The sequence below is a fragment of the Carlito syrichta genome, unplaced genomic scaffold (genome assembly GCF_000164805.1).
Source record: "Carlito syrichta isolate Samal-C Ts95f unplaced genomic scaffold, Tarsius_syrichta-2.0.1 Scaffold239047, whole genome shotgun sequence".
NCBI classification, from domain to species: domain Eukaryota; kingdom Metazoa; phylum Chordata; class Mammalia; order Primates; family Tarsiidae; genus Carlito; species Carlito syrichta.
Window position 1 is genome coordinate 381,062 of NW_007183143.1, and position 27,570 is coordinate 408,631.

The 27,570-nt window shown below is 46.0% G+C and overlaps 1 protein-coding gene across 2 annotated transcripts in view; it reads right to left on the bottom strand.

The window, feature by feature from the left end:
• The window catches only part of STK35 (serine/threonine kinase 35), a 42,269-nt gene extending 14,704 nt beyond the window's left edge, over nt 1-27,565 (bottom strand). Inside the window, exons 1-2 of one of the 2 annotated variants that reach the window (XM_008051856.2) lie at nt 27,048-27,565; nt 14,109-14,858 (exon numbers count right to left, since the gene is read on the bottom strand). In XM_008051856.2, the coding sequence (XP_008050047.1) occupies nt 14,146-14,858; nt 27,048-27,537 (1,203 nt within the window). In that variant the 5' untranslated portion in view covers nt 27,538-27,565 and the 3' untranslated portion in view covers nt 14,109-14,145. The remainder of the gene's footprint in view (nt 1-14,108; nt 14,859-27,047) is intronic. The other variant, XM_021709496.1, reaches the window with a different exon arrangement.
• Nucleotides 27,566-27,570: the final 5 nt, after the last annotated feature.

The window sequence follows — 27,570 nt, forward strand, 5'->3', positions numbered from 1 at the left end:
CACACTCACTCAGACCAACTTCCAGTCCCACAGACACCACTATGGTGAGTGCCCTAGACAGGTGGACCATTTTAATCTTTTCTAGTGTATTTTTACTATACCCTCTTCTATGTTTAGAAATGTTTAGATACACAAGTACTTACACTTGTTACTGCCTACAGCATTCAGTATGGCAACGATGCTGTACATGTCTGTGGCCAGGAGCAATAGGCCCACATTGCAAAGTCCAGGTGTGTAGCTGGCCATTCTGTTTAGATTTGTGTAAGCACATTCCATGTTCTCACACGACGACATCGCCTAATGAGGTATTTCTCAGAACATACCCTGTCGTCAAGCAATGCATGACTTCCAGCAAGGTCCAAAGGTTCTTGGTAAGCATCGGCTCAATGAGTTCAAGAGGGACCCGGGGTCCCCTGGCATCCAGGGAGGGGTCTGGTGAACAGGCAGATGGGCCTATGCTATGTGTGTTATTCAAGCCAAGGTGTGGAAGGACAGCTGAAGGAGTGCCTCTGAGGCCTCTTCGTCCCTGGCTGGACGTCCTGATAAGGCTATAAACCCCTCAGCTTCTGGTACCTGCACTTAGAAACCCGAAGCCAACTGACACCAGGAACCAAAGACCTTCTCCCCTCTCCTCCCTCCCGTCTCCTTTCCTTAACCCCAAATGGAAAGTACTTCCCAATTTACAAATTAAAGTGGTTCTTAAAATCAATTTTACAGCCAGCCATCATGGCTCTGATGTTATATAACTAGTAGAAATAAATAAATAAAGGGAGCGAGATGCCTGCACTAGCAAGCTGCCCCGTGACAGATCACCAGGCTGCCCATGTGACAGGACCCTGCGCAGGTTTTCAGCCCTAAAACGTAGAACACAAAAACACAAAAACACAAAAACAAAACGCTATGTTCTTGAGACACAATTACAGCAAAGTGCATGTGCAAATAGACACAGAGGGGCCAGCACATCAATCACCTAATAAGAAGCTGATTATAACGGGAAGACCTCGGCCCTCTAATAAGGGCCATGAACACAGCCCTGGGACAAAGGGGCCATTCCAAGCCTGGGGAGATGCTCTTTTTTCAGCACCAACATCGAGAGCCAACAGTCCTCCAAGAAGACCAACAAGACGCTCTCACAGGAGAGAGGACGGTCCTGTGTTGGTACATCCAAGATACACTTACCGTCTCCTTCCCCCGCAAAGCTTTCTCCTACAATGCTCACCGTCTCTCACATGCTCTGCCCTGACACCCAGGTGCTCACACCACAGATCACGGCATCATCTCTCGCCACCCCTCGATCTCTCCATCTGAAATGCACCCTGAATTCCCTCACCCTCTGCCATCTCCCCTGAGCTGGACAGCTACAGTCTCTAGCCAGGCTCCCTGCTTCCAGTCTTGCCTTTCTCCAGTTCCACTGGCCACACAGCAGCCAGAGTGACCCTCTAAACATGACACAATTACAAATGCCACTCAGTGATTCACCATGACTGTCCTCATAGGCTCCCATCTCCTGGCCTCTCGCACCTTGAACTCCTCACTCCAGTCAGCTTCTAACCCCCATGCTCGCCAGAGGCCTTGTCGTTCAGGTCTCAGCTTCAATGTCACCTTCTCAGACTTTCTCTGACTGCCTCGGGCAGGCCCCTATTTTCTGCTATTTTCTTCACTGACACACAACTGAAGTTGTATCTAGAGTATTCCTGTGTGACATGTCTCTCAAAATGCAGGTAAGTGCCCCAAGAGCGGGAAACGTGTCTTTTTCTTCACCAATGGAGGCAACCATGTTTCTTTGGACTAGTGAGAGAGTGGGAAGCAGGTGAGCTGCACACATTCCAAGATGCTAACTCCAGCTCTGCTACCAGCTTGGCCAAGGACTGGCAAGCCAGGACAGCAGGAGCAGGCACTGTGGAGTACCTACCTCATGCCCACATTTCTATGCTCGCTTTACATTAACATTCTACTTAATCCCCATGACCATCCTATAGGGGAAGTGTTAGCAACCTTACTTTACAGATGAGCCCTGAGACTCAGAGAGATGTTGGATGTAAATGGACTCCACGGCCCAAACCTGGCTCACATCAGGTACTCAGTTCGAGAACTGTGGAGAAAATACATGAAGTTTTCCAGTGAAGACTCAAAGTCATGTCTAAAGATCTCCATCTAGAGACCTAAGTCTGACCTGTGTCTCCCAGCGCTTCCCTAATCCCTGTCCCGATGCCTAAATTTTCCTTCTCTAGGGGTGACCTCCCTTTCTACCATTCAGACTTCATGGGGATCCTGTTATTATCCCGAAGGTACTCACCTGAAATCGTCTTAAGACAATCATTGCTGTTATGGCTCAGAAGTCCACTTCCCCCGGGAAGCCCCGTGGAGAAGTTAAGTGTTTCCTTCTCCTCCCGGATGTCACAGTGCCTCACCTCACTCAAAGCACATATGCACTGAGAGAGAGTCAGTGATCTCGGGTCCCAGAACCATGCCTATGTGGAACCAGGAACAAGCCCGGGTAGAGGGACTAGTGAACAAAAGTGGTTCCTTGGGGACCCTGGTTCTCTGGGTGAGGAAACCAAGGCCCAGAGAAGAGGAATGTCTTGCCCATAGTCACGGTGCTAAGTAATAATAGAACCACCTACAGAATTACAGAAGCCAGGACCAGAACCCTACAGGCCCTCCATACTCTCAAGCCTAGGTCCAAGCCTTTTGAGAATACAGGGGTAAAAGGTGAGAGCAAGGGTCTGCAAGTCTGAAAGACGGCAGGGCAGGTGATTGCACCCTTACCCTCTTTTACCAGGGCAGCCCTTAAGCTTGTATGTTCATCAGCATCACCTGGAAGATCTGATAAAATACCTCTCCCCAGGATTGCTTGAGTCCAGGAGTTTGAGACAAGCCTAGACAAATAAGTTGCAGAGACCTCATCTCTACAAAACAAAACAAAAATACCAGAAAAATTAGCCAGGTGTGGTGGCATGCATCTATAATTCCAGTTACTCAGGAGGCTGAGGTGGGAGGATTATCTGAGCCTAAGAGGCCGAGGCTGCAGTGGGCTGTGATTGGGCTAATGCAACTCCAGCCTGGGCAACAGATTGGGACTCCCAACTCCAAAAAAGAAAAAAAAAAAAAAGCCTTCCCCAGTTTCCAATTCAGTAGTTTGAAGTGAAGCCAGAAATATGCATCTCTAACAAGTTTCCAGGTGACACTGCGGGTCTGGGAACCACACTCTGAGAACCACTGGTACTAGGGCTTCTCAATGACACTGTGTGTGTGTGTTGGGAGGTGGGACTAAGTGAGGAGGAGCAGAGGAGTGTGACAATGGCTGGAAGACATCTTCATGAATGCTCCTTACTCATGACAGCCTCAGTTCCTGCCACGGATAAAATGAAAGCCATTTTCTAACCATGGCTAAGCCTTACCAGGGTCATGTACTCAGGCTGCAAAGATTCACATCTGAGTCTCCCTATGGCATCAATCCCAGTTCAGTTCATAGAGCAGTCAGGAATCTGACATTCTAGCAACAGTTGCTGCCTGCGACAGCCCTCCAGAGCCTTGGGGTGGCGCTACATGCTCTCAGAAGGCTCTTCCTGCTGTACCTGTTGGTGCCCAGGTCCCTAAGATGCTCAGGGCAAGGGAGGGAGAGGACCTTTGGACTGTGTCAGTGGTGACATCTGGATTTCAGTTTGGGCACTTGGCCTAAAACTCCAAATATTTTCTTTAAAGGTAAAAGTCAGCCTGTTGTTTTGTCTGAGGTGTGGCATTTTCACACTCATTTCTGCTGCTCCGTGTAGACCAAGGCTCCTTCCAAACACTCATCAGATCCAAGATGCAATCTGGTTACTAACAACAAATGAGTCTACTCGCAACTTCCAGTTCTCTTTATGTCTGGTACAAGGCTGGGCTGGGCTGGTAATGCCCATGCCATGTGCCAAGACCTGACAACACCATACTCCTACCCCATGCCTTAGATTTGCCCGAGACTTCAGCTTTCTGGGAGGACATGTCATAGGCATGTCCAAAAAAAAGCAGAAAATAAAAAATAAAGGGTTGCAGCATATGGTTGTTGGAGGTTTCCTTTTCCCAAAAGGACAGAAGTAAATATAGTTAACTGGTTCGCATCATCTTTATGGTGTTCCCATTAAAGCAGATGATTGATACTGAAACCCACCGTGAATATACCTAAGCAGGCCTGCTTCCCATTACTCCAACAGTCCACACCTCTGCATTCCGAAGAAACCAGTTACCCTTCGTAAGATGACTCCTCCCAGATCCCATGTCAAGACACCTTTCGCAGCCCAGGTGAACAGAAGCATTTTCATCTTCCTCACTATGGCACGTGGTATGCCTGGGTGGCTCCAATCCCTTCCTCCCAAGTCCCTAGATATCACTTTCTTTAACAAAGAAACAAAATACAGAGTTCTGACCTGTGTACGATGCAGGCTGAGTTATAGCTTTCCCCTGGCACCTCTAACTGAAAGTGAAATTCCTTTAAAGTTGGGAAATTCATTGCAGTGTTTTACGGTATTGATTTATCTTAAACTTGGCTGGCAGTTTTAAGGCCTGCCATACCTCTGAGTCCTAGAAAAGCTGGAGATCTCCATTTCCTCTGATTCTGTAATACCATGGAGGACTCACTAGTGGAAATGAAAAGTGGGGCTGGGAACATGTAAGCTGTTGCCCCCTCATTAATCAAGGCAGAGCCCTCGGCATTCTCCCCAGGCCCCAGTGTAACTCCAGTTGGGACATTTCCCCCTGCAGCTGAGCGAACTATATTAAAAGAAAGAAAGAAAGAAAGCCTCATGTGTACCTGGCTTGCAAAGTTTCTTTAAACCTACCTTTAGGAACAGCCCCAAACACCACCTCCTCCATGAAGCCTTCCCTCGACTCTCTGCAGCCTTCCTGTATCTCTATTGCACCATAATCCACTACAACTAGGTGTCCATGTCTTGTCCCCATTTATTAAACTGTAAGTTCCATAGGGACAATACTGGGGTCAAACAACACTACCACTGGGTGTGGCCTGCCATATACCAGAAGGGCTCCTGCTCACCATATCTGAGTTGGCCCCAGAATCTTTCAACACAGGGCTGTGTGCGCCGCACGATGCAGAAAAGGCACAAATGATGAAATCCTTTGTCTCAGCAAAGTGAGCCAAGGACTTGTCAGAGAAAAACAGCACCTCTGCCATTTGCTTTAGGTACTCATCAACCTTAAATCCCCAGGTCAGTTAACTTGGAATGAACTTCTGCCAGGGTAGCAACTAGGACACCTTTGGCTCCTTCAGAGCCCTTTCCTGTAGCTCGGGTCAGACATGTCTACTGATAGCACGCCCTCTGCCCCAGGTGCCCTCCCAGCTACTGGTGGGTGAACATGCTCTGGGTGTCCCACTTCCTAGCCTTTTAATGATTTTGGCCTGTCTGCCTATGTGGTTTCCTCCTCTGTTGCCTGACCTTGGCTGTGTGAGCACCTCACTATGCCATACCAATATTTGGGTGTGTATCAGTCTGACACAGAGAAATCCACACGCAGGCTGACCTAACCTACAGGGATGTGCCTGGGCCAATACCAGCTAACACACTGTGAAGGACACCCATGGCAGCCCTGGATACTTACACCTAAAGGGCAATCTGCATAATGCTACTAGAGGGGGACCCACCACCAGCCTCAAAATGGAAACCCCTCAAAAGTTGCTTCTTAAAAGGCTATAAGATGCAGAACGGACTAGCAGAATTCCCACCAGATGTTCCCTGTTTCAAATCCTGACTCTCAAAACATTAGGAAAGCGATTCTTGGCTTCCTCGTCCACAGAAGTGAGGGCAAGTAGCAGAAATGCTTTGTGGGCAATGTATGGTAACAGTACATACACATGAAGCATTTAGTCCAGGGCTGGGAATCAGAAGGCAGGGCCTCTGCTCTGCACAGGTCAGGGTCCCATAGTGCAGGTTTGAATAACCAGCAGCTGCTATTGTTGGTAGGAGCATCTCTGTATTCCTGGGGTGAGAGGAAATGGGAGTTGGAAGGACCCCTAAGCCATCAGGCGGCTTTGCTCACAGCTGGATAATCACAAGAGCCACTTGGATTTGCCCACAGGGATGCTATCTAGGTTAGATGGAGCCAAGGATGCCAGGAGGAAGAACATGTGAGCAGCAACTGGGCCTTGACGTCAACAGCCCCGGGCCAGGCCTGTCCCCTCATGGATGCTTTCATGTCCTGCAGAGCTACACGGGACAGATTATCCCTGGGGGCCACCAGCCCCATTACATAACTGACAGCTCAGCTTCCTGCTGTTGATGCAGCAGGAACAATCAAGAGATGGCAACAGCAGGCCACTGGGGAGCTGCCTGGGCCTTACAGAAATCCCAGCCTTCCCCAGCTGGGGAGGAAAGCCTCAGAAAACACGGGTGCAGGGACAAGGCCCCAAGGGGACACGAGCCCCTAAGGAACATGTCTTTGTATATAAGTACCCAGAGCAAACAGGGTCTTCAGAGTTGAAGGCTGAGTTTCCATTTCCTGGGGGAAAGGAGAACCACACACTTTAATTTTTCACTCATAACCCCTCCCTCTCTTCTTGCACAGCTCAGGGAGTGCTAGCAGCTGGGACCCCCAAGAAGGGTCTCAAAAGAGGCTCATGGGGCTGCCTGGAAGGAATAACTGATAATCAAGGGAGGTCCCCTGCAATGACCTCACTTTTAATAGAATGCTCATTCTTAAGGGTCAAATAACCCACTTCAGGGTAGAGGCCTTTGGACATTCAAGGCTTCAAGGAAGAATAAGTTGGAATCAGCTTCTGGAGGGCAGAACCAAGCTGCAAACTTCAGCCCCCTGACAGCTACACTTCCCATGTGGGAAGAACCTTTCTTGTGGATACCTTCATTAGGGCCACTTGGTTGCTTATCAGCATATTCTGCACTTTTTCAGAGTGCCTGGTGCTGAGTCGAAAGTCCCTCATCTCCGAATGCTTGGGTTTAGGCAAAGTTCCATCCAACCGGATGCTCAATTGTTTGTTGAACTCAATTACGAAAACATTTAAAATGTAAAGATTATTCAAAATGATAATATACCACACTGGTTAAAGGCAAAGTCTTAGTCCTGGGTTTAAGTGTAGGCATTTTTGTTTAGGAATTTACTTGAAAAGTAAATGAAACAATGGTCACAAAGCAGGTAGCCTGGGGACAGCCACTAATCATTACCTCAGTCTGTGGCTTAGCCTGTAATCCCAGCGCTTTGGGAGGTTGAGGTGAGTGGACTGCCTGAGCCCAGGGGTTCGAGACCTGCCTGGGCAACTTGGCAAGACCTCATCTCTATAATAAATCAAAAATTAGCTGGGCGTGGTAGCGGGCACCTGTAGTTCCAGCTACTTGGAAGGCTGAGGTGGCCGGGAGCGTGCCACTGCACTCCAGTCTGGGTGACAAAGTGAGACTCCAACTCAAAAAAAAAAAATCATTATCTCACCAACTGTGATTATCTCTGGCACTTTTACCCTTCTTCAGTCTTAGGCCAGGCACCTGGTGCTCAGGAAGCAAGGTTCTTGGGGGGTGTGGAGGGGTCTCAAACACTTTCCCATGGTCTCATGTGCCACCTCTCACAAAGAGGACAATCCTGTGAGGCAAGGGCTAGTTCCTGGCTGTCCTGACAGCTGGGCCAGGAAGTCACACTCAGAGACGGGACCTGGACACCTATCTAGTCTCAGGGATCCCAATTTTTCCATCTAAAAGCTTTTTTTTTTTTGTGAAAGCAGGATTTATTGAGATGACAGAAAAGCTCCCACAGTGGGAGGGGACCTGAGGGAGTTGCCCTAAAAGCATTTTTGAATTTGCCTTCCAGAGACCTTGTTTGGAGTTCTTTGATATTTTTAAAACAAACCGTGTTTATTAAGCATTTCCCCCTATTTTTTAATCACTACTGATTTAACTTAACACCTAGACTGTGACCTAATTTGGGAATAACTCCAGCTGAAAGGAAGCAAATTGGTAACTCAATTGGCTTCTATGGCTTCAATAGGTAAATATGCCATTGCCTGTCAGACAAGTTGGAAAGGCTTGTGAATCCCTGTAAGAGCATTAAGGATGCACTGGAGGCCTAGGACAATGAGGGTAAAACCTCAAATCTTGTAAAATAGGGGCAAAATCTGGAGCCCAGGCCAAGGGGCCAACCCAGGTCACCCAGCATGTTAGCCCAGAGTCACATCTTTGGATCCCAAGCCAGGGATAAATATATTCTCTATTACTTCAATAAGAAATTAGGCCTGTTTCTTTCTCTAATGTTATACACCCATTGAGATCTCATACAGAGCGAAGAGTATTTTCTGTGACCCCCGAGGTCACATCAGCATCTGATTTCCTTCAGTGGGCCTTAACTGCCCACTCCAAAAAGGCATCATTCAAAGCTTTGGCTTCAAAAGGCCCTAGTAACAGAGGTTTGTGTATCAGACAGCAGACTTGGCCGTGAATGCAGATTCCCTCATCCCACAACACTCTCCGTGGTAACATACGAGCGGTGGCACCTGGAACATCAGTTTGACTGGTTTCCTGCTTGGGGTAAAACTGTAGCTAGCTGGTAGGAACCATTAGGAATTATTAAATGTCTTCCGAAAGTGACAAATAAATAAGGAGGCGATAAAACGTATCATTAAGCAATCTTTAAAAATAGATACACTTCTCTGGAAAAAGAGATTGAATAGCTTGGCTTTGACTACAACTTTGTTTTAAAAGAAAAACTATTTGGTAATCCTCAGAAGCTAGGCTACTAAAGACCTCTGTCTTCAGAGGGAAAAGGAAGATAACACTTCCCACTCAGGCCAAAGTGAGTATCTAAAATTCTACTATAAAATATTTAATTCAGACTGTTTATATAGGGCACTTTCAAAGCAACAACCTCAATAAGATAATGACCAATTCCATTTTGGGAATGATAAAACCAAGGCCCAGACAGGAAGAAAAAAAAATTTGCCTAAGGCCATAGTCAGTAAAGCCCAGAAATGAGAATCATTCTTTGCACTGCCACTAACTATTTGAGGGGAATCCCAAGTATCTAAGCCAGAATGTATTTCCTTTCATGTTTGCAAAAACTAAGACCATTTAGCCCTGATTTCAACAGTACTCTGAAATCTACAATCCTAGATTACGGAGGTGTTCCTCCATGGTACTGGAGTCAAATGTGTTTACTATACACAGCTAGAATTTGAGTCATGACAAGTTTAATAGGAAGGTTGGCTGGAAATCAGGATGGACAAGTTCTATCCCTTCATTTGGGACCCTGAATAACCCCCCTTCTCTAGGATTCCAGCTACCACCTACTTCCCAGGGCTTCTTCACAGCAAAATTCTCAGAGTCACCTATACCACTGGTCCTCAAAGTGTGGTCTGGTTTGGGAGTCTGTGAAGCCAAACCTTTTCATAAATGACAACCGGACATTATTTGCTTTTTTCACTTTCACTCTCTCATAATTGTGCACTGGAGTTTTCCAGAAATTACATGATGAGTGACACAACACCAGCTTAGAATGCAGGAGCAAATGAGAATCCAATTCACTATTAAGACATTAAAACCAGCTGACTATTAAGACATTAAAGAGATATGCAAACATAAAACAATGCCACTCTACAGTTTTCAAAACCAGAAATGTAGTAATTTCATAAAATGTAACATGAAAATTCATAAATTACGGTAATATGTAACTGATTTGCTGTTATCTATTCCTTCATTTGAAAAGAACATTTAAAACATGTTTTAATTTTTAACACTGCAAATATTCACAGATACAACCTAAAACAAAGCTCTCTGGAGTACGTCATTTCCAGAGTGTAAAAAAGGCTTTCAGACCAAAATCTTTGAGAATTATTGGTCTATTCAGTCTCCTACTCCTTCCTCTTTGCCTCTCAAATCCACTCCATTTAGGGGTTCCCCTATTACTTCACAAAAGTGATCATCAGCACTAATGACTTTCCCTTACCAAATCCAAGGGTCAATCCATCTCACTCACCCTCTGGCAGAACATGCCACAGCTGATTATCTCTGCCTCTTGATTCCTTTCCTCTCCGACTCCTTTCCTTCTCACCCTCAATGCTGGAAGACCCAGAGATCAGTCCTCTGCCCACCCCAGTACCCTGGCAATCTCTTGAGTTTGTATCTCTAGGTCAGACCCCTCCCCTAAACTCCAGACTCATCCACATGCCACTCTACATTTACCTGTACACAGATTCTACATAGGTAAGCCAAACTTTCCGGTGATTAAAACCTAACTTTCTCCCAGTCTTCCCCATCTCATTTGATGACAATCCTAGCCTTCTAACTTAAGTCAAAACCCTGGAGACATCCTTAATTCCTCTCTCTTATACCTCACTTATGACCCTGCAGGTAGTTCTGTTGGTTCTGACTTCAATATATACCCCAAGTCCAACCATCACCTTCCCTACTCCATTGTTTTCAAGCAGTCATCATCCCTCACCTGGATTATTACAGTAGCCTCCCTCCTTTTCCTACCATTTATTTTTAAGACAGCAGGTAAAGTGATACTTTCAAAAAATCAGATATCGCACAGCTGGCTTTCCAGCTCATCCCAAATAAAAGACAAACTTTATAGTGGCCTTCAAGGTCCACTCTACTTGTTACCCTCTCTCCTCTTCCTATACCTTTCACTCCTTCTGCTCACTCTGTCCAGCTTCTGGGCCTTTATATTTACCTGTTACCTCTGTCTGGGAGGTTCTCCCCAGAAATCCTCAGGATTCAGTCCCTCAACTCTAACCTTTGCTCAAAGGCCACCGTCTCCAGGAGAACCACCTGATGATCCCCACCCCCAACATCCATTACCTGTGTTTATTGTCTGTTTTTCCAATAGAATGTTAAGCTCTACACTGCAAAAATATTTGACTGTTTTGATCAATAACGTATCACTGTATCTAAAATGGTACCTAGCAAAGTTTCATAATAAATATGTTGAACAAATAAATGGAATGAGTTTGTCCACCTACTAAGCTTGGCAGGGAGAGAGGAAGTCAGATTCAATGTTTTTCTCAACTCAAGCCTCTGTCCGATTCTCTGACCAACCAGATTCAGCTCATCTACACAACTGATTTAAAGCTTTTGGCACCACAGGATTTGGCTCTGCTCACAGACCTGGGCCCAGGCCCACAATTCTAAGTGCCTAATTAGGATAGGGGAGGACAGGCTACAGTCACATTGGCACCACCAGTACTGTATTGATTAGCTGTCAAAGTCACAAAATAAATTAACCAAATAGCCTGAGACACACTAGTAATCATGTCCCTAATCTTTCAGCCTCTTCTCAAGGTTACCTATTTCTCCTAAAGGAAGGAATCACTTTTACATAGCTAAAACACCCTGCAGAACAGCACAAATCTCAAGTGTGGATGTCCAAATGGAAGTGCCGATCTCAATTAGTTGTGACAACCCCATAATCCTAACCCAAATTCAGGTTCCTCTTCCAATGACAACCTTCCTACGCCAGAGCAAACTTGAATTCTAAGAGGTCTTTCAAAAGCAGAAGAGATAAGATGGAAATGCGAAGTGACAGCACACAATACAATTAAGACACTGTCTAGCCAGCCCTTTTGGTTTCTAACATGGCACCAGCCCAAGCCGAGCTTTGGGGAATGCTGTTCTCTTACCCACTGGGGATAGGACAAACTGGCCTGGCATCTGGAAGGTACTCAGTCCATGTCTGAGGGGTGGAAGAGCCAACCTAGTGACTCACTACTCCAGACATCAAGTCACTAATGAAACCTACAGATGAAACCAGGCTCAACTTTTTATGAGTCAACTCCACCTAGAAACTGGAGGGTGACGACAGGAAAGGAGGGGACGAAGAACCCACCCAGGTGACAGAAGGCCCTGTGCCTGGCTCCTGAGGCTTCTTCCTTGTGACCACTATGATTAGCATTAATCCCATCACCTCATCAAGCCTTCAGCACCATCTCAGAGTAGGTTATTTCTAGCTTATCATATTGATATGGGAAAAAAGGAGGCGGGGGCTGCTTGCGTATCATATACCTGTCCTTAATTTAGCAGGACCTGGGGTATATTACTTAACCCCTTGCAGGGTTGTAGAGGTAAAGCATAATGGTACGGGAGAAAATACCTAGCATATATGGTAGTTTTTCATCTTATTTCCCTTGCTCTCACCTCAGACTCCAGTCCAACGCAACAACCCTACTGTTCCAGGTCCAAGCCTTTGGGTTTTCTACCTCAACCTCTGTCCATACTGTTCCTTCTCCTGGCAGGTCCCTGTCCTCTGATTGCCACATGTCTGCATTTCTCACTAACCCAAATTGGTCTAGTCTCAGATGTGCCAGGTTCCCTTTGGCTTCGAGTCCTGTGAAGAGGCTTATTCTTCTAACCGGCATGCTCCTCTAACTTACTCTTGACTCTGGGCATCAACACCTGGAAGGTCAATTTCCTTAATACCTCTTTGTCACTGTAAAACAACTATGATAAATACTGATGAACATTTCTTTCCCTAATTAAGCTGCAGAATTCATGAAGAAGTTTCTGGTTTTGCTTATGTAATCCCAGAGCCTAGCACAATGGTCATGTTTCACTTAGCAATGGGCATATATTCTGAGAAATGCTTCGCTGAGCAATTTCATCACTGTGTGGTTATCATCATGTACTTACACAAACCTAGATAGCATAGCTTACTACACACCTAAGCAATATGGCATAGCATATTGGTCTCAGGCTACAAACCTATACAGAATGTTACTGTACTGAATACTCTAGGGGGTTAACACAATGGTACTTGTGTATCTAAACATAAAAAGGTAACGCACTATACCACAATGTGCACCACATTATGACAGCTACGACATCACTAGGCATTAGAAATTTTTCAGCTCCATTATAATCTTACGTGGTGGGACCCAAAAACAACTGGAATTATATTTTGGAGGGCAGACACCTTGTAATACATATTTCCCCCACTAGGTAAGTGTCCTGGGAACTCATTAGCATCAGTGTATCAGCTAATGTTGTGAGAAGCTGCATCTGGCTTTGGTAATTTTTTTTTTATTTGGAGATTTTTTTAATGTATTTGCCCACTTCACAATGGGTCATTTAGGAGCGCACCTGCCATCACTGCGATGCGTGTTCAGCAGTTTTTGGCCCCAAATGGCACGACCTCCATTCCTCACTCTTCCTATTTACCCAATCTTGCCCCAAGCAACTTTTTGATTGTTTGTTTCCTTGAGTGAAAAAAAGTCTTCAAAGGGAAATATTTTGCCAGTGTGGAAGAGGTAAAAAACAGAAGCACTAAAAGGCATCAAAATTGATGAATTCAAAACTGTTCTGAGCAGTAGAAAAAGCATCTTAATAGATGCACTGCATCAAACAGAGTACTTTGAAGGTGACTGAAGTTTAAACATGTAATAATAAACACAATTTTTCAAAAATAAATTCCGGATTTTTTGGGTCCCCCTCATATGTCTGCCATGGTATATGAAGTTCCTCATTAACCAAAACGTTTATGCAGCAATGACTGTACTTGACAAATGAAAGCTCACAATAAATGTGCTAAATAATCAAAGACTTCCATGTAAGAATATTCACTAACACATTCCTTATGGGATCTGAGACACAATCTGACATCTAAAGTAAGAGTGGTTAAATTATGGTACTTATGATGAAAATGTCCTATTATTGCTGAAAGCCACACTTTCAAAGTATGAGACGGGGGAATGCTCAGATTTGTGTTGAATGAAAAGAGCAGGAACCAAAACTCTACCTAACTCTAGCAAGATCTAAGCTATGTAGAATTGGATGTGTGGGTAGGAGTAATACAATCAAAGATAGTGCTTATTCTCAGCAAAACTGTCTATGTATCTTTTGCACATTTTTCCTACAGTGGGCACTGATGAGAAAAAGTGTCTCTAAAAAACTCTGAAGAGATTCGGCTCAAATGCAACCTCTGCTGAGAACACTTCTCTAGACTTTCCAACTTGTACTCAGATAAACCCACATCGTCCTCATTAACATCTGGGGGGATCTTTGCTAACATGCACTTACGTTCTCTTCAACCTGCACTCCTGCCCAACTCCACAGGGCCCACCCCAGAGCCCAGAAGGAAGGACCCAGTCCAAAAGTGTGCATGCAGAACAAAAAGAGAGCACTCACCTACTTTAAAAACACCCAAGATGCTCAGCCCTGAATTTTAAGCAGCACATGTGACCTGGTCCATTCTGGTTTCAAGTTCAAAGGCATCAGGCCGATCCTGTGGGTTAGCAGCTAACATATCTTTCAAGAGCTGCTTGATCCCCTCAGACATGGAAGTCCTGCGTTTTTGGGGGATGTGCAACTCCATCTTTGGGTTTTCTAGCAGCGCCTCACCAACAGGGACGATCTCAGTCCCCTGTTTAATATAGGTCCCCAGGAGTTCCTTCTTGGTCTCAGAGTCAATAAAAGTGATTCTTTCTATCATTGCCCAGATGATAATGCCCAGGGCAAAGATGTCTGCCTTGGCTGTGTAGTGTCCCTCCCACACTTCAGGAGCCATGTAGAAGTCTGAGCCGCAGGCTGAGGACAGCCAGTATTTATTCACATTCACATTTTTGTTGTCTTGATTGCCCTCTTTGCCTCGGGGTGCCAGCCCGGCACAGACCTTGCTTAGTCCAAAGTCTGCCACCTTGAGGATGGGGGTGCCAGACCGCTCTGTGATGAGGATGTTGTCTGGCTTTAGGTCCCTGTGTACGATGTGGTTTTTGTGCAGGAAGGCAATGGCGCTTGTGAGCTGTAGCATGAAGCTTTTGTTGGTGGCAGGGTCAGGCCTCCGGGACAGGACGTACTGATTCAGGTCTCCACCTTCACAGAACTCCATGACAAACCAGAGATAGCAGGGCTCTTCAGCATAACCCAGGATCCTCTCCCCTAAGTCAAAGGAAGGTAGGAAAGAGCTTGAGTGAGATGGACACATTCACACTTTTAGACTAAAGAATGCAGTATATTAAAGTGAGGGTGACAGTGGTGACACAGAGCTGCTTCAAGAGGACCTGCACACTGGCACTGAGCCCTGTTTCTACTTACATATGACATGTCAAGGTATGACACAGGAACCAGGGACTGGAGTTAAACACCTGGGGACTGGAATGAAGAGGTCTGCAGGGAAACTCAGATTTACTGCTGTCGGTTTGACTGTGAAGCCATTTTGTTTCATGACACTGTCTCCAAAAGAGCAGCATCACACCACCCACAAGTATCCCAGGGCTGCTGGGCAGATGGAACAAGGTAAAGCCTGCAAGGCCATCAAATGTCTGCAGCTTCTGTCATTACTGTTACGCCACACCAGGCAAATGACCTTTCCTCTCTTCTTCCCTGATTCATATAATTATCCATCTAGAAGGATACTACAATTTTGTTTATTTAAGTGGCATACTCCACCCCATTAATATCCTCTGAGTGCCCACCACATGCCTAACCAAGTTAGGTGTACAATTCTTGTCTCTATGAAGATTAGGTGCACAATTCTTGTCTCTATGAAGATTAGCTTCGAGGAAACGACAGGTATCTACAGCAGCAACCATCAAAAACCTTACATGTGTGACTCTTAGGAACAGGGAAGGATGGGCAGGAGTTGCAAGATCCAGAGAAGACAGAGGGACAGGATTATCCTTAAAGGACAGGCAGTAGATCAGCAGGGGGAAACAAGGAGGAATTCTAGGCTGAGAGATGGGATGGATCATGGAACACAAGGACAAATAGACTAGAAAGGTGTAAACAGGAAATCTGCACTCAGCAGAGTCTGAATTAGATGCACAAGGCAAAACTGAGTTGCGTGGGCTTGAAACTCCAGGAAAACTGGTGACTGGCATCTCTAAGCAAATCCCAACAATCTTCATAAAGCAACTGACAGCACAGTGAACCCTTACATGGAAGTAAATAAGTAAGCTAAGTCTAGACAGGCAGGTGTGTTATCTTGCTGATGAGGAAGCCAGACCTGTAAGTGAAGGGACATGCACCACGTAATCACATGGGTCATTTGTATTAAGCCAGGACCTGAAGATAAGTTCTCTAGGCCCCAGTATGGTGTAGCCATTCTACCAAGCAAGGACTGCACCTCCCCAGAGAATCTCTGCCAGAGGGTTCTGCTTTTACTAGTCACTCTACTGGATGACAGCCCACTAGCCCAAACAGTCCTGAAATTACCAAGGCACACAGTCTACCAAAGCCAGTGGCTTGGGAGTTTTAGGTTGAGCCAAGATGATTTGACATGCAAGACAAAAGCTTTAGGTTTTTTACCACAATTTGACAGACCTCATTTCCTCTGTAATTATATAATTTATTGGTTTATATTACTCACAAAGTCATACAGGTAAAACCAGTTTAGGGCAGATGTTTCTTTTCTTTTTTTTTTTAAATCAGTTATTTTCCCTCTCATAATCCTCTTTCTAGGTCACAGGCCTGGGACTCTATCTAAAAACACTGCAAAATGAGGCAGCAATTGAAAGCCCGAATCAAGCTGGACTCCAGAGTAAAGACCCGTAAAAAGGAGCACAAGAAATATTTACTGGAGGTGGAGCCAGAAAGGAAAAGATTAAAAAAGTCATCAAATTCCTTCTGCAAAGGTCACATCAGAAAACAGTGAAACTTCTGATGGCAGAATAAAGGGTGGGGAAATGATGATTATTTTATATACAAAGTTGGTAACTATGGAAACTCAAGGACAAAGAAAACAAGGCTACAAAACAGACTATAATGTAAGTCCAGGTTATGAGAATCTGGGGAAAGGAAAAAAAGGATAAAGTAAGTGCCTGAAGTCAGTGAGTGGATAGGGGAGAAGAGACCCCAGTCGGAGGAGACTGCTCTAAGTAGGGAGCCAGGCTCAGGGATGCTAAGAAGAAACTGTGTTGACAAGAAAACTCTGGACAAGAAGTATTCTCAGCATCAGACACAGTACCAGTGAGCATGACAGAATGGAAAATGGAAACGCAGCTACTCGTCCGGGAGACTAATGTAAATTATTTGTGCAGACAAGGGCCCTTGGCTTATTTCATGAGCAACTAGAATATGTGTTTTTACACATGAACCCCCAGGTGCCCACAGGTAAACAGTACACACATTAGAATTCCAGTCTTTTACTTCAGGTGGGTTGTCAACGGGGCTCTCAGCTCTCAGTCCCTGAGGCTCTCAGGGCCTCAGTCTTCTCATCTATCAAATGAGAATAGCACCTATACCATATGATGGCTGTGAATAAGACAAGGATATGAACTACATAATGCAGAACATATTTTGGGAGAATCACCCACTGACCATGACTGACATCATTCCCACCCAACCCCAACCAAGTACTTGGAAGTCACTGACTTCAATAGTCCCAGTGCTGTAGACCACAGAATGTTCGGTGAGGGATGAAATTTAGAAAAGAAAATGAAAAAGAATGATTCCATCTAGGACATTAGCTGTAACAGTTAAACTCAAGTTCTGACTATAACAGGCTTTCATTTGGAGTGATCCCTCTACCTAGAAAGACCACCCCCATCTCTGCAGGTGCAACAGAATATGCACCTTGAGGCCAGTTTGAATGTCAGTTTACTTAAAACTTGTTTGATTTCCCAGGTAACTTCCTTCTTCTAACCAGCCAAGGCCATAGTCTTATATTTTTATCTTAGCTTTTATTAAATTGTGCCAGACATTATAGCTCGGAATCCATCTACTTAATCATGAGAAATGCTGGCATGTTCACAAATGGTTTTTTTTTTTTTTTTTGAGTTGGAGTCTCACTCTGTCACCCAGACTGGAGTGCAGTGGCACGTTCCCGGCCACCGCAGCCTTGACCTGCTGGCCCCCGGCGATCCTTCCACCTCAGCATCCAAGTAGCTGGAACTATGGGCACATGGTACTGCACCCAGCTAATTCGAAAATGTTTTGAGGTAGAGGTTAGATTCTTCACTCAGTCTTCCAGCCTCCACAGAGGGATCTGCAGTCACTGACCAAGGGGACTATGCACTGGGGAAGGGAAATGGTTAAACTTTCAGGAGTGACTGAACGCTGGTTCTGAAATGACACTAATTCCCAAAGACCAAAACTTCATGGTGGTCCACCAGGCAGAGTAGAAGCTGGTGGTCAGTTAACCAGTGGAGTTTTAGCTCGGGCCCCTCAAGTAGGCCTAGTGGTTTCCCAGCTCTGCCACCCTGCCACTTCCCCAGTTCAGGATGTGTAACTGGAATAGACACATGCAACAACCATTGGAATCTCGACCTGAAATTTACAGTTCCTTCGAGCTGACAGAAACAAACAAACAAACAAAAAAAATCGACTTAAGTTTTATACTTCCCTTGTCTGGCAAAACCTGACAGTTGTGTAAGATTAATAAGAGTTAAAAATGTAGCTTTCTACCCAGAGAAGGAGGAAAACAGTGAGTGTTATTTGGAGGTAATAAGGACTTGCAATAAATTAACCTCTGAAAGCTCACTGGGTTCCAGGAACGATTTTAAAAGTTCATTATGTAAGCTGTTTCATCTTACTGGACACCGATTTATAGGTAGGGAAACCAAAGTTGAAAATGGTTACGTCACCTGCCCAAGAGCACTACCATAGAAGAGGCGCAGGATGAGCTGCCAAGTCATTCCAGTCTCCCAGTTCACAAAGGACTGAAGAAAATGTGCTCGAGAGGTAGGCCTGTCTTTGGGACAGTTTTACTACCTTTCCCTCAAGTCTGATAGGCAGCTGACAACAAAACAAACTATGTATCTCAAGATAGAGCCTATGCCATAGCTCAGGGAGAGAGCGAAACGCTAAAAACAACGAAAGAACAAAACAAAGCAGGTGTCTTGCATCTCATCACTCACGGGAATAAAAAAGTAGTGTTGAAGTCTCCCAATAAAATGTGACCTGCTTCACTGAGAAACTTGAGGCCAGCAGGCTCAGCATAAGGACAAGTCAGTATGAGTGCTGGAAAGGCAGGTGTCTCCTGGAAAGATACAAAACGCCCTGAATTTTACAAGCTATTCCCAAGCCTCCTCCAGAAGTCAGATCTCCAGGTTTTAGTCAACTCCACTTAAACATTCTCTGAGCACACACTGCTTACCAGACTCCGGACATGAGTCCCTGGCCTTGCTTCCACAGGCCCTCGGTCATCAGAAGAATGACTACAGCTATGCTATAAGACAGAGCCAGGAAGATGGCCCAGCTTTGACTGAGGAGAAGGAAAGAAGCTGGGCTGAAGGGAAGGCAGGTAGCAGAGACCCTTCAACTGCGTCTCCTGAGAGGAGGAAGGTGTGCACACAAGCACGGGGGTGTGAGTGTGCCCAAAGACCCAAGTGCGTATTCTGAGTTAAGGAGACGAGTAGGAATGAGATTGGAACTGTTCTGGGGCAAACTCAGATTCTGAGAAATAGGAAGAAACCAAAAGGATTTTTTTTTGAGTTGGCGTCTCACTCCATCACCCAGGCTGGAGTGCAGTGGCATACTCATGGCCATCCCAGCATCAATCTGCTATGCTCTTGCGATCCTTCTGCCTCAGCCTTCCAAGTAGCTGGAACTATAGGCCCAGCTAATTTTTTATTTATTGCAGAGATGAGGTCTCGCCAAGTTGCCCAGGCTGGTCTGGAACCCCCAGGCTCAGGCAATCTACTCGCTTCAGCCTCCCAAAGTGCTGGGATTACAGCTGAGCCACTGAGCGGGGCCAAAAGTTCTTAATATATAGAGAGAGACACTGTTTATAGAATCTAAGAAGCCGTTAATTTTAAGACATACTATATAAGTAAGACACACAGGCTGCTGACAACACTATGGACATACCATCTTCTAACAGACTTCAGAGATGTTCACCTGTTAAAGAACATGTCTTAGACAATGCTCTGGAGGAACCAGAGGTTGGAGATGGGGGACAGATTAGTAGCAAATGTCTCCTCTAGAGGCCCTGAAACTCAGGAGTAAGGGCTGGCAGAGGGGAGGCAAGAAGGGTATAGGAGGAAGGTTTTGGAAGCTTAATCAGTAGGATTTAGGAACTTGTCAAGTAAGGAAAAACTCAAAGTGCTCCACCCAGGCCTCTCATCCAAATCGCTATCTATTGAGATGATAATTATATCCCCTCTTATAGGTGAGGAGACTGAGGCGCAAAAGATTAAACAAGTTGCCTGGTTTGGGCCAGGACCCAGAGTCTCCACAGCCTGGATCCTCACCGATGCTTTACCCCCGCTTCTTAGTGCCAGCAGCAGAGCCATATACTGGGATGTTCCATTTCCCACAAGCTCCTATGAGCACACTTATGTATGCCCCGAGGAGTTTAATGTTCAAGTCCAAGCGGTGATGGTCTAACCACACAACATGCAAGTTGGTTTTTCAACAGAGAATTAAGATTTTGACTTAAACACAGGACAATAGTAATTCAGGAATATATATCAGAAGTCTTAAAGATGCTCATCCATTTGACATAAAAATCCTACTCTAGGATAAGTGCCCAAAAGACAAAAACCAAGCAACCTACAATCCTCCACCTCCAACCAACAACAAAAAACACAGAAACATCCAGAACTGTTAGTCCATACAGCATAGTAAAAGTGAAGGATCAGAAACAGCTGATCAAGACTGGGCAATAATTAATTATGGTACTGCCAATTGGCTGAAAGCTTAGTCCCATCATCAATGATTCTGGGCTGTGTCATGTCACTATAAAGTGGCTGGGTACCATGTCAACACCACAGGGTATGTCTAAAGTACTTCCTAAGATTAATCACATAGGCCCGTTACATTGGCTGCCCTGTCCCCAGAGAACAAGAATGAATCCATGGGCCTAAAAGACAGGGCAAGGGCTGTGAACAGTCATGCTTAGGGTCAACACTCCTCTACCCTGGCAAACTTTCCGTAAATTGGGAAGAAACACCTATATCACTGGGCTTAATTGTGACACATACAGCACTTTGCATGATTCCTGGATACCAGAGTTGACAACTATCAGGTGTTAATTATGTGAATGTCTCTGGGCATCACCGATAGCTATTCAATGCGGTCTTGAGGCAGTGTGTCAAGAACAGGCCACTGGAAAGAGCATCTGGATATAAATCAAGATCCTGACTCTTCACTAATGTCACACCGGACAGGGCACTTGACCTTGATGGATCTTGATTTTCTTGTCCATAAAATCAAGTTATAAAAACACCAACTATATATCAGAGGATTAAATGAGAGAATGAATATGAAACTACTATGAAAAGCTGGTTATTACTACCTACAACTCTGCAGGACCTTGCTTTAAGTGCAGATTCTATCGGTCAGGCAGAGGGAGGGAGGTGCCCTAACTTATGGCAGTCCGGGCTCTAGTGTCTCTCTCCACATGCAGGAGACCTTGCCGCACACCCGAGACTCAGCTCTCGCCAGGGTCATTTCTGGCTTACCCTTTTACAACTCATCCTTCCTTCCCTCCCATAGTCCACATTCCCAGCAGCTGGCTCCCCTAGAGCACCTCTCACAGGCTGCTGTACTGCAGCCATCTCACATCTCTTCCAGTAGACTAGGTACTCATGGTGGAATGAATTCGAGTCTCTGGGTTCCCCACAGTACAGTGCATGCATACACAGTAGGTGTTCAATAATTATAGATAAGAATCACGAGCTGGAGAGGCATAAGAAAGAGAAAGAGCAGGGAATAGTATGGGGCATGCAGAGTAACAGCCAACTAGCTCAGGATTCAGAATTTGAGAGTCACTGAGAAGGGTTCCTAGACCTAAGAAAAACTCTGAAGGTTGAATCTGAGATTAAAAGGAACTCACATTCTACTGAGTTCTACTACGGAAGCTAAGCTCTCCTTGAGAGTTTGAGCTCTAAAAAGCTTTCCCCGGTGCAACCCCAATCAACCAAAGCTCTCAGTTAAGGAAGAACTAGGGCTGGTACCTAAGATTCCCAATGCACACAGAAGGAAGGCAGTCAGCCAGGAGCCAAGAGAAGTCTGCATGGCCGCCCCAAGTTATGCAAGAGTGGACCGGAGAGCAGGTAGAGTCCCCGGCAGCTGAGACAATGGACGGCACTGGTAGAAATCAGCAGCGTCACAAGGACTAATACAGTCAAAAATAAATAGTAGCTCTTAGTTTCTAATAAAATACGATTATGTTCATTTTATAGCCAAGAAAGCCAGAAGGATTCAGAAGGACTCAGAGCACAAGCCTCCTGGTCCTAGCGGTACCTCACGGTGGTTAGGCAAGTTCACATGTCTGGGCTTGAACCCTGACTTGGCTGACTATTTAGCTCTTCGACACTGGGCAAGTCCATTAGCCTTGGTGCCTCAGTTGCCTCACCTGTCAAATACAAATAATCACAGTGTTGACTTCTAACAGTGATTGTGAAGACCAAATGAGTTAGCAGGTATAAGGCCTTTAGAGCAGTACCTGTTACATAGCAATCAGCAAGCTTTAGCACATACTCACAGGGTGAACTGGGACTAAAACCTTCTGACCCCAAGTTCAGCGTTCTATCGTATCCCGTTAATTTAATGTACCCAATGCCACTTTCACCTGTATCAGCTTAGCCAAAGATCATCTTCCAGCTGTCTGTCTCTTCACCTAGGGGGGAGAAGGGCCTCTAAATTTTAAGGCCCAAGCTACAGTTAGAGAATTCAGAGTTGCTTTCTGGGGGTCTGGGAAGGGGTGGTTCTGCTCTGAGCCCTAAGGTTTCCCTAGGCACTCAGCAGGCTGGGGCAGTTTGCGGCTGACAACCAATCTACTGCTAAGACCCTATCTCCCCCACACTAGTTCCTCCCTCAGTTTTTCCCTTCCCAGCTTCTCAGCACCTCTAATTCAGCTTTCAGCAAGAACCTCTACTGTTTTCTGGGAAACCACCACTTGTGACCTTGCACTGTGTTCATCTGGGCATGTGTCTTCACCATGCCTTATGTTGAACACTGTGAAGCGGCTCTTCTAACACAGCAGCCTGGTTCATAGCAGCCTTGTGTTGTGCAGGCAAGATTACTACCAAGGCCTAGGTTCCCAGCCATTTCAAGCCACCTAAAGGCATCTTGAGTAAACATCAAACCGCAGGTAAAACAGAACTCACTGAGGATAAGCTACGCTCCCAGCTCTCCCAAACTTCTAATTATTCAGTTTTAAGCCTTGAGAGTTTGTCCTGGATTTTTTTTTTTTAATCCTCACTTGCTGTTTGCCAGAAGAATCAGTGAGTATATTACAGAAAGGGTCCTTTAGTCATGGAAAACAAAAGGATAAATACAAACTGTTGATGCCTTCACTCCTTTTTATTGAAAAGTACCTCAAGCCAGGTTCAGTGGCTCAGCCTGTAACCCCACGCCTTGGGAGGCTGAGGTGAGTGGATTCCCTGAGCCCGCAGGTTCGAGGCCCGCCTGGGCAACTTGGTGAGACCTCATCTCTACAGTAAATCAAAAATTAGCTGGGTGTGGTAGCGCGCGCCTGTAGTTCCAGCTACCTGGAAGGCTGAGGCGGAAGGATCGCCGGTGCCCAGCAGGTAGAGGCTGCAGTGACCGGGAGCGGCCACTGCACTCCAGTCTGAGCAACTGAGTGAGACTCCAACTCAAAAAGAAAAGAAAAGAACTTCAAAGTTAAACAACGTCACAGGCACCAACCCATCAACCCAATAATTTACAAGGCACTTAATTTGGTTTTAAATAGCTTGGAAGGCTGATTTGAGCATTGCTACTAACTCATTTTGGATTAAGTCCAGTCCTTTTCCTTCCTTGTGAAACAGAAGGCCAGGTGAGACACTGAAACCTCTTCTAACCTCCTCCAGCTTATGCTCTCTCTCCATGTTTCCTGGCAGGGCTTGTTTGGTCTGTACTCAGAAAGGAAAGATACAGTGCACTGAAGTCTGTCAAACAAAATGAGAAAGTCCACGAACAGCAGCTCAAGAAGTTTTTCCCAATATTGAATTATTTACACCATGCATTAAATAGAATATCAAAATGCCTTCTGTATATGAACTAGGAAGTTGAGACTGATGGGGAAAAAATAACGGTTTTATTGGCCCCTTAGTGAAATAAATTCATTTGTCTCTTCACTGCCTATCCACAGCCCTAGGTATCCCTTTTTCAAGCCCACCTTCTCCCCTAACTCCTGATTCTCCTTAATTCTGTACAAAGCCCTTGTTAATGAGCTGATGTGCCCTTACCTCCAGGGATGGTGACCTTGAAGAGCATTTATGTAAACTTTTTTTTTTTTTTTTTGAGTTGGAGTCTCACTCTGTTGCCCAGACTGGAGTGCAGTGGCCACTTCCGGCCACCGCAGCCTCGACCTGCTGGGCTCCGGCGATCCTTCCGCCTCAGCCTTCCAAGTAGCCGGAATTACAGGCGCGCGCTAACACGCCCAGCTGATTTTTTTATTTATTGTAGAGATGAGGTCTCGCTGCCCAGGCGGGTCTCGAACCCACGGGCTCAGGCAATCCACTCACCTCAGCCTCCCAAAGGCGCAGGATTACAGGCTGAGCCACCAAGCCGGCTTATGTAAACTTTTTAAATGTAAGTTCCTTTGGGGCTAGGAGTGGTGTTTTGTTTTGTTTTGTTTTTTCCTTTTCCTTCAAATACCACAGTAGGATCTCACCATTTGGTTTAGTTGAGGATATTAACACTTTCTGGTCTATTTCAAAATCAGTCTAAGTGGCAGGAGACCAGGCAAAGGGTGACTGCAACGGACTTTTCTGTTTAATGAGAGAGCTGAACCAAGTTATCTCTCAGATTCCTTTCAGCGCTAATATTACTGGATGGTATTTACATGCTGTAAACCCAAGGCCCCAGGATAGATCAAGATCACTAAATTCTGAAAGCTGGAGCAAGGAAAATTTAACCTGGAATAATTTGGGTCTTTGTTCTAGGTTAACAAGCAAAAACGACTGGCTATTTGCTATTTGCTAAATTAACACATGACATGTAAGCTTCAATGTCATTTTCATTAGCAGAGACAACTAACATTTTCTCCGCTGTTCTATCTCCACACCTATAACATTGTAAAGACTTGAAGATTTTGAAGACTCCAAACAACTGAAAGAGACACATCAAGCATGTGGCCTCAAGCAAAATATTTCACTTCTCTAGGTCTCAGTTTTAGTCCACAAAGGAAGATTGAAAATACCAGTGTTCCTGTCAACTTTGAGTTGCTGACAACACAGGAAGCAAGGCGTGTCCCATGGCCAAACAAGTTTGGGAAGCTTGAACAAGAACAATGTGAACCCTGAAGGGGATGACGGCAGAAGGGGACACAGAACACAGCCTGAACTTACTGAGGCAGCAGGTCCCTCCTTATCTCAGCTCTTGCTGACATTGTCTCCACAGCAACCCCTATGCCACAGGTACCCCTATGATTCCTACGATAAAGGAATGCTCCTCACAGACTAAAACAACTTGTCCCAAGCTTCATGCATCAGCCCGGAGATAAGCCAGGACTGAATGTCTAACCCCAAAATCCATAGTATTAGCCACTATGCAAGGTTGCCATTGTTGACTATGGAGTTTTGACGAATTTTGAGTGTGAGGAAAGTCTAAATAGTATCTATACATCGAGGGCAAGGGTTTCAAACAGAGGCTGAAGTTTCAAGACCGACACTGGACAGGAGTGTCTGGCAAAGCAGATTCCCACATCACAAGGCAGTCCAGCTATATGAAACCCAGACCGTTCATTAACCACAGAGAAAGCAGTCCGAGAATCCAAGAACCTCAAAATAAGTGATGCCTCTAGGATTACAGGTGAGGTAGAAAACTCCTAGGGAGTCTTGTCACAAAACAAACATTCACCCTGGGAAGAGAGCCGGACTTTCAGAATGCATGGGACAGAGATAGTCAAAAAGGTAGCAGTCTAAAAAAGGACCCCAGCTGATAGGGATCACTCTCCCAGTCCATTGTCAAACAATGAACTTGAAATGGGACAAGGCGTTCTCTTGGGATAGGCCTGTGGGATCTTAAAGTTCTGCAAAAGTTCCAAACAAGATTTCAGAAAACCACCCCACCCTAAATCCTACTCATTCTTAAAGAAAGGACATTACTCCTTTGAAAAAAATCCAGGCTTTGAATCAAGACAGATCTGGGTTCACATCACTTAAGCTATACGAAGGAAGCCAGGAGTACAGTCCGACTTCCCTTTCAAGTGGATTAATCCTGATCAAATTATTTGTTCACCTCTAAGCCTCTATTTATAGAATGGGGATAGAATTTACTTTTGAAGTTATCACCTAGAGTCACTTCAGCGCTAAGACCAAAGCTGGGACTCAGATTAGTAACCTTTCTTCCCCTGGATTCTCCTGCCTCAGATTTTCAAGCCCACTGCCCCTCTCTCATCTCTGAGCAGATTCAGAGCTACTCACAGTCTGAGCAAAGCTTGTGAGCACTTAGGAAGAACATATCCCCAGACCGCAGTTAAAACTCGGAAACTAGGGCTATTAGTTCTTCCAGGACTGCAAGATCTTTTGCCCCAATGAGCCTCATTTTCCCTATAAGTAAAACCACTTCCCAGCCAATCCCTGAGGTTAAGAAACAAACACAAAGAATGTAAAATAGAGGAAAAGATGGTAGATGCTTTGTTATGTGACAGCTCTAAGCCCACCTGTGGAGGCTATTAGCCCACAAGTCTCAGAGGACCAAACCAGAAAACCGTCAGTGTGCTTGAATGCCTGGGATGAAGAGCTGGGGGTCTCGGAGGAAAAGGCAGACCAGGAAGCAAGAGTTTTGGGGGGTGGAGCTGGAGGGTGTCAGGAAACTTGGAACCAAACAGGGAAACTGTGTGAATGGGTCCAGTGAAGTATTTTCTTTTTGTTTTGGGGGGAAAAAGAAGAGGGGGGGGTGGCGCCGCAGGTCTGCCACCAACTCTGAACCCCACCTCCCTTACTCCCCAACTGATCTTCAAAGTGCTAGCGGTTCAGTAATCACGCCTCACATTTATTGGGGCACTTAGTAAGATAATGGTAAGCACTTAACACGAGCTTTTATGAAAATACCAGCCAACGTTTGGCTCAGAAACTGATCGTGGGTGCGGAGGAGAGGGAGGGCGCGAACGCCCGAGCCCGGGAAAGGAGGGTGTGTCTGGGGCCAAGGTGACAGGACCAGGACTGAGGCCTAGGGGGAAGCTGGGGCAGTTTGGGCCGAGCGGCCGGACAGCAGGGACCCGCGCGCCCCTACCTTTGAGCGAGGTCTCCACCAGGCGCAGGTACAGCTGGGAGCTCTTGTTACCGTGACTCATGCGCTGGGCGAGCCCGTTGCGCTGCAGGACGCACTCCTCAAACTGCACGATGTTCTGATGGCGCCGCTTGAGGCTGGTCAGGGCCCAGAATTCCGCCAGCGCCAGCTCCACGTTCTCGGGGGCGTCGCAGCGGATCTTCTTGACCGCCACCCGGGCCCCGCTGCGCCCGGCCACTGCCTCGTAGACCACGCCGTAGCTGCCGCGCCCGATCTCCGCCAGCAGGCTGTAGCGCGGCCGCGCGGACCCGCCATCGCCCTCCGGCCGCCGCCGCGCTAGGTAGGCCTCGCCCGGGGCCTCGGCCGCCACCGGATCCATGGCCTGGGCCGCAGCCGCCGGCCTCAGCTTCGTGCTGGGCGCCCGCGGCACTGGGCTTCGCCTTTTCCGCTCCGGGCTTTGTGTACCTCTGCGGGCGCCGTCCTTCGTTTCCATGGCTGCGGGCGGCGGGGGGAGCAGCAACGGCGC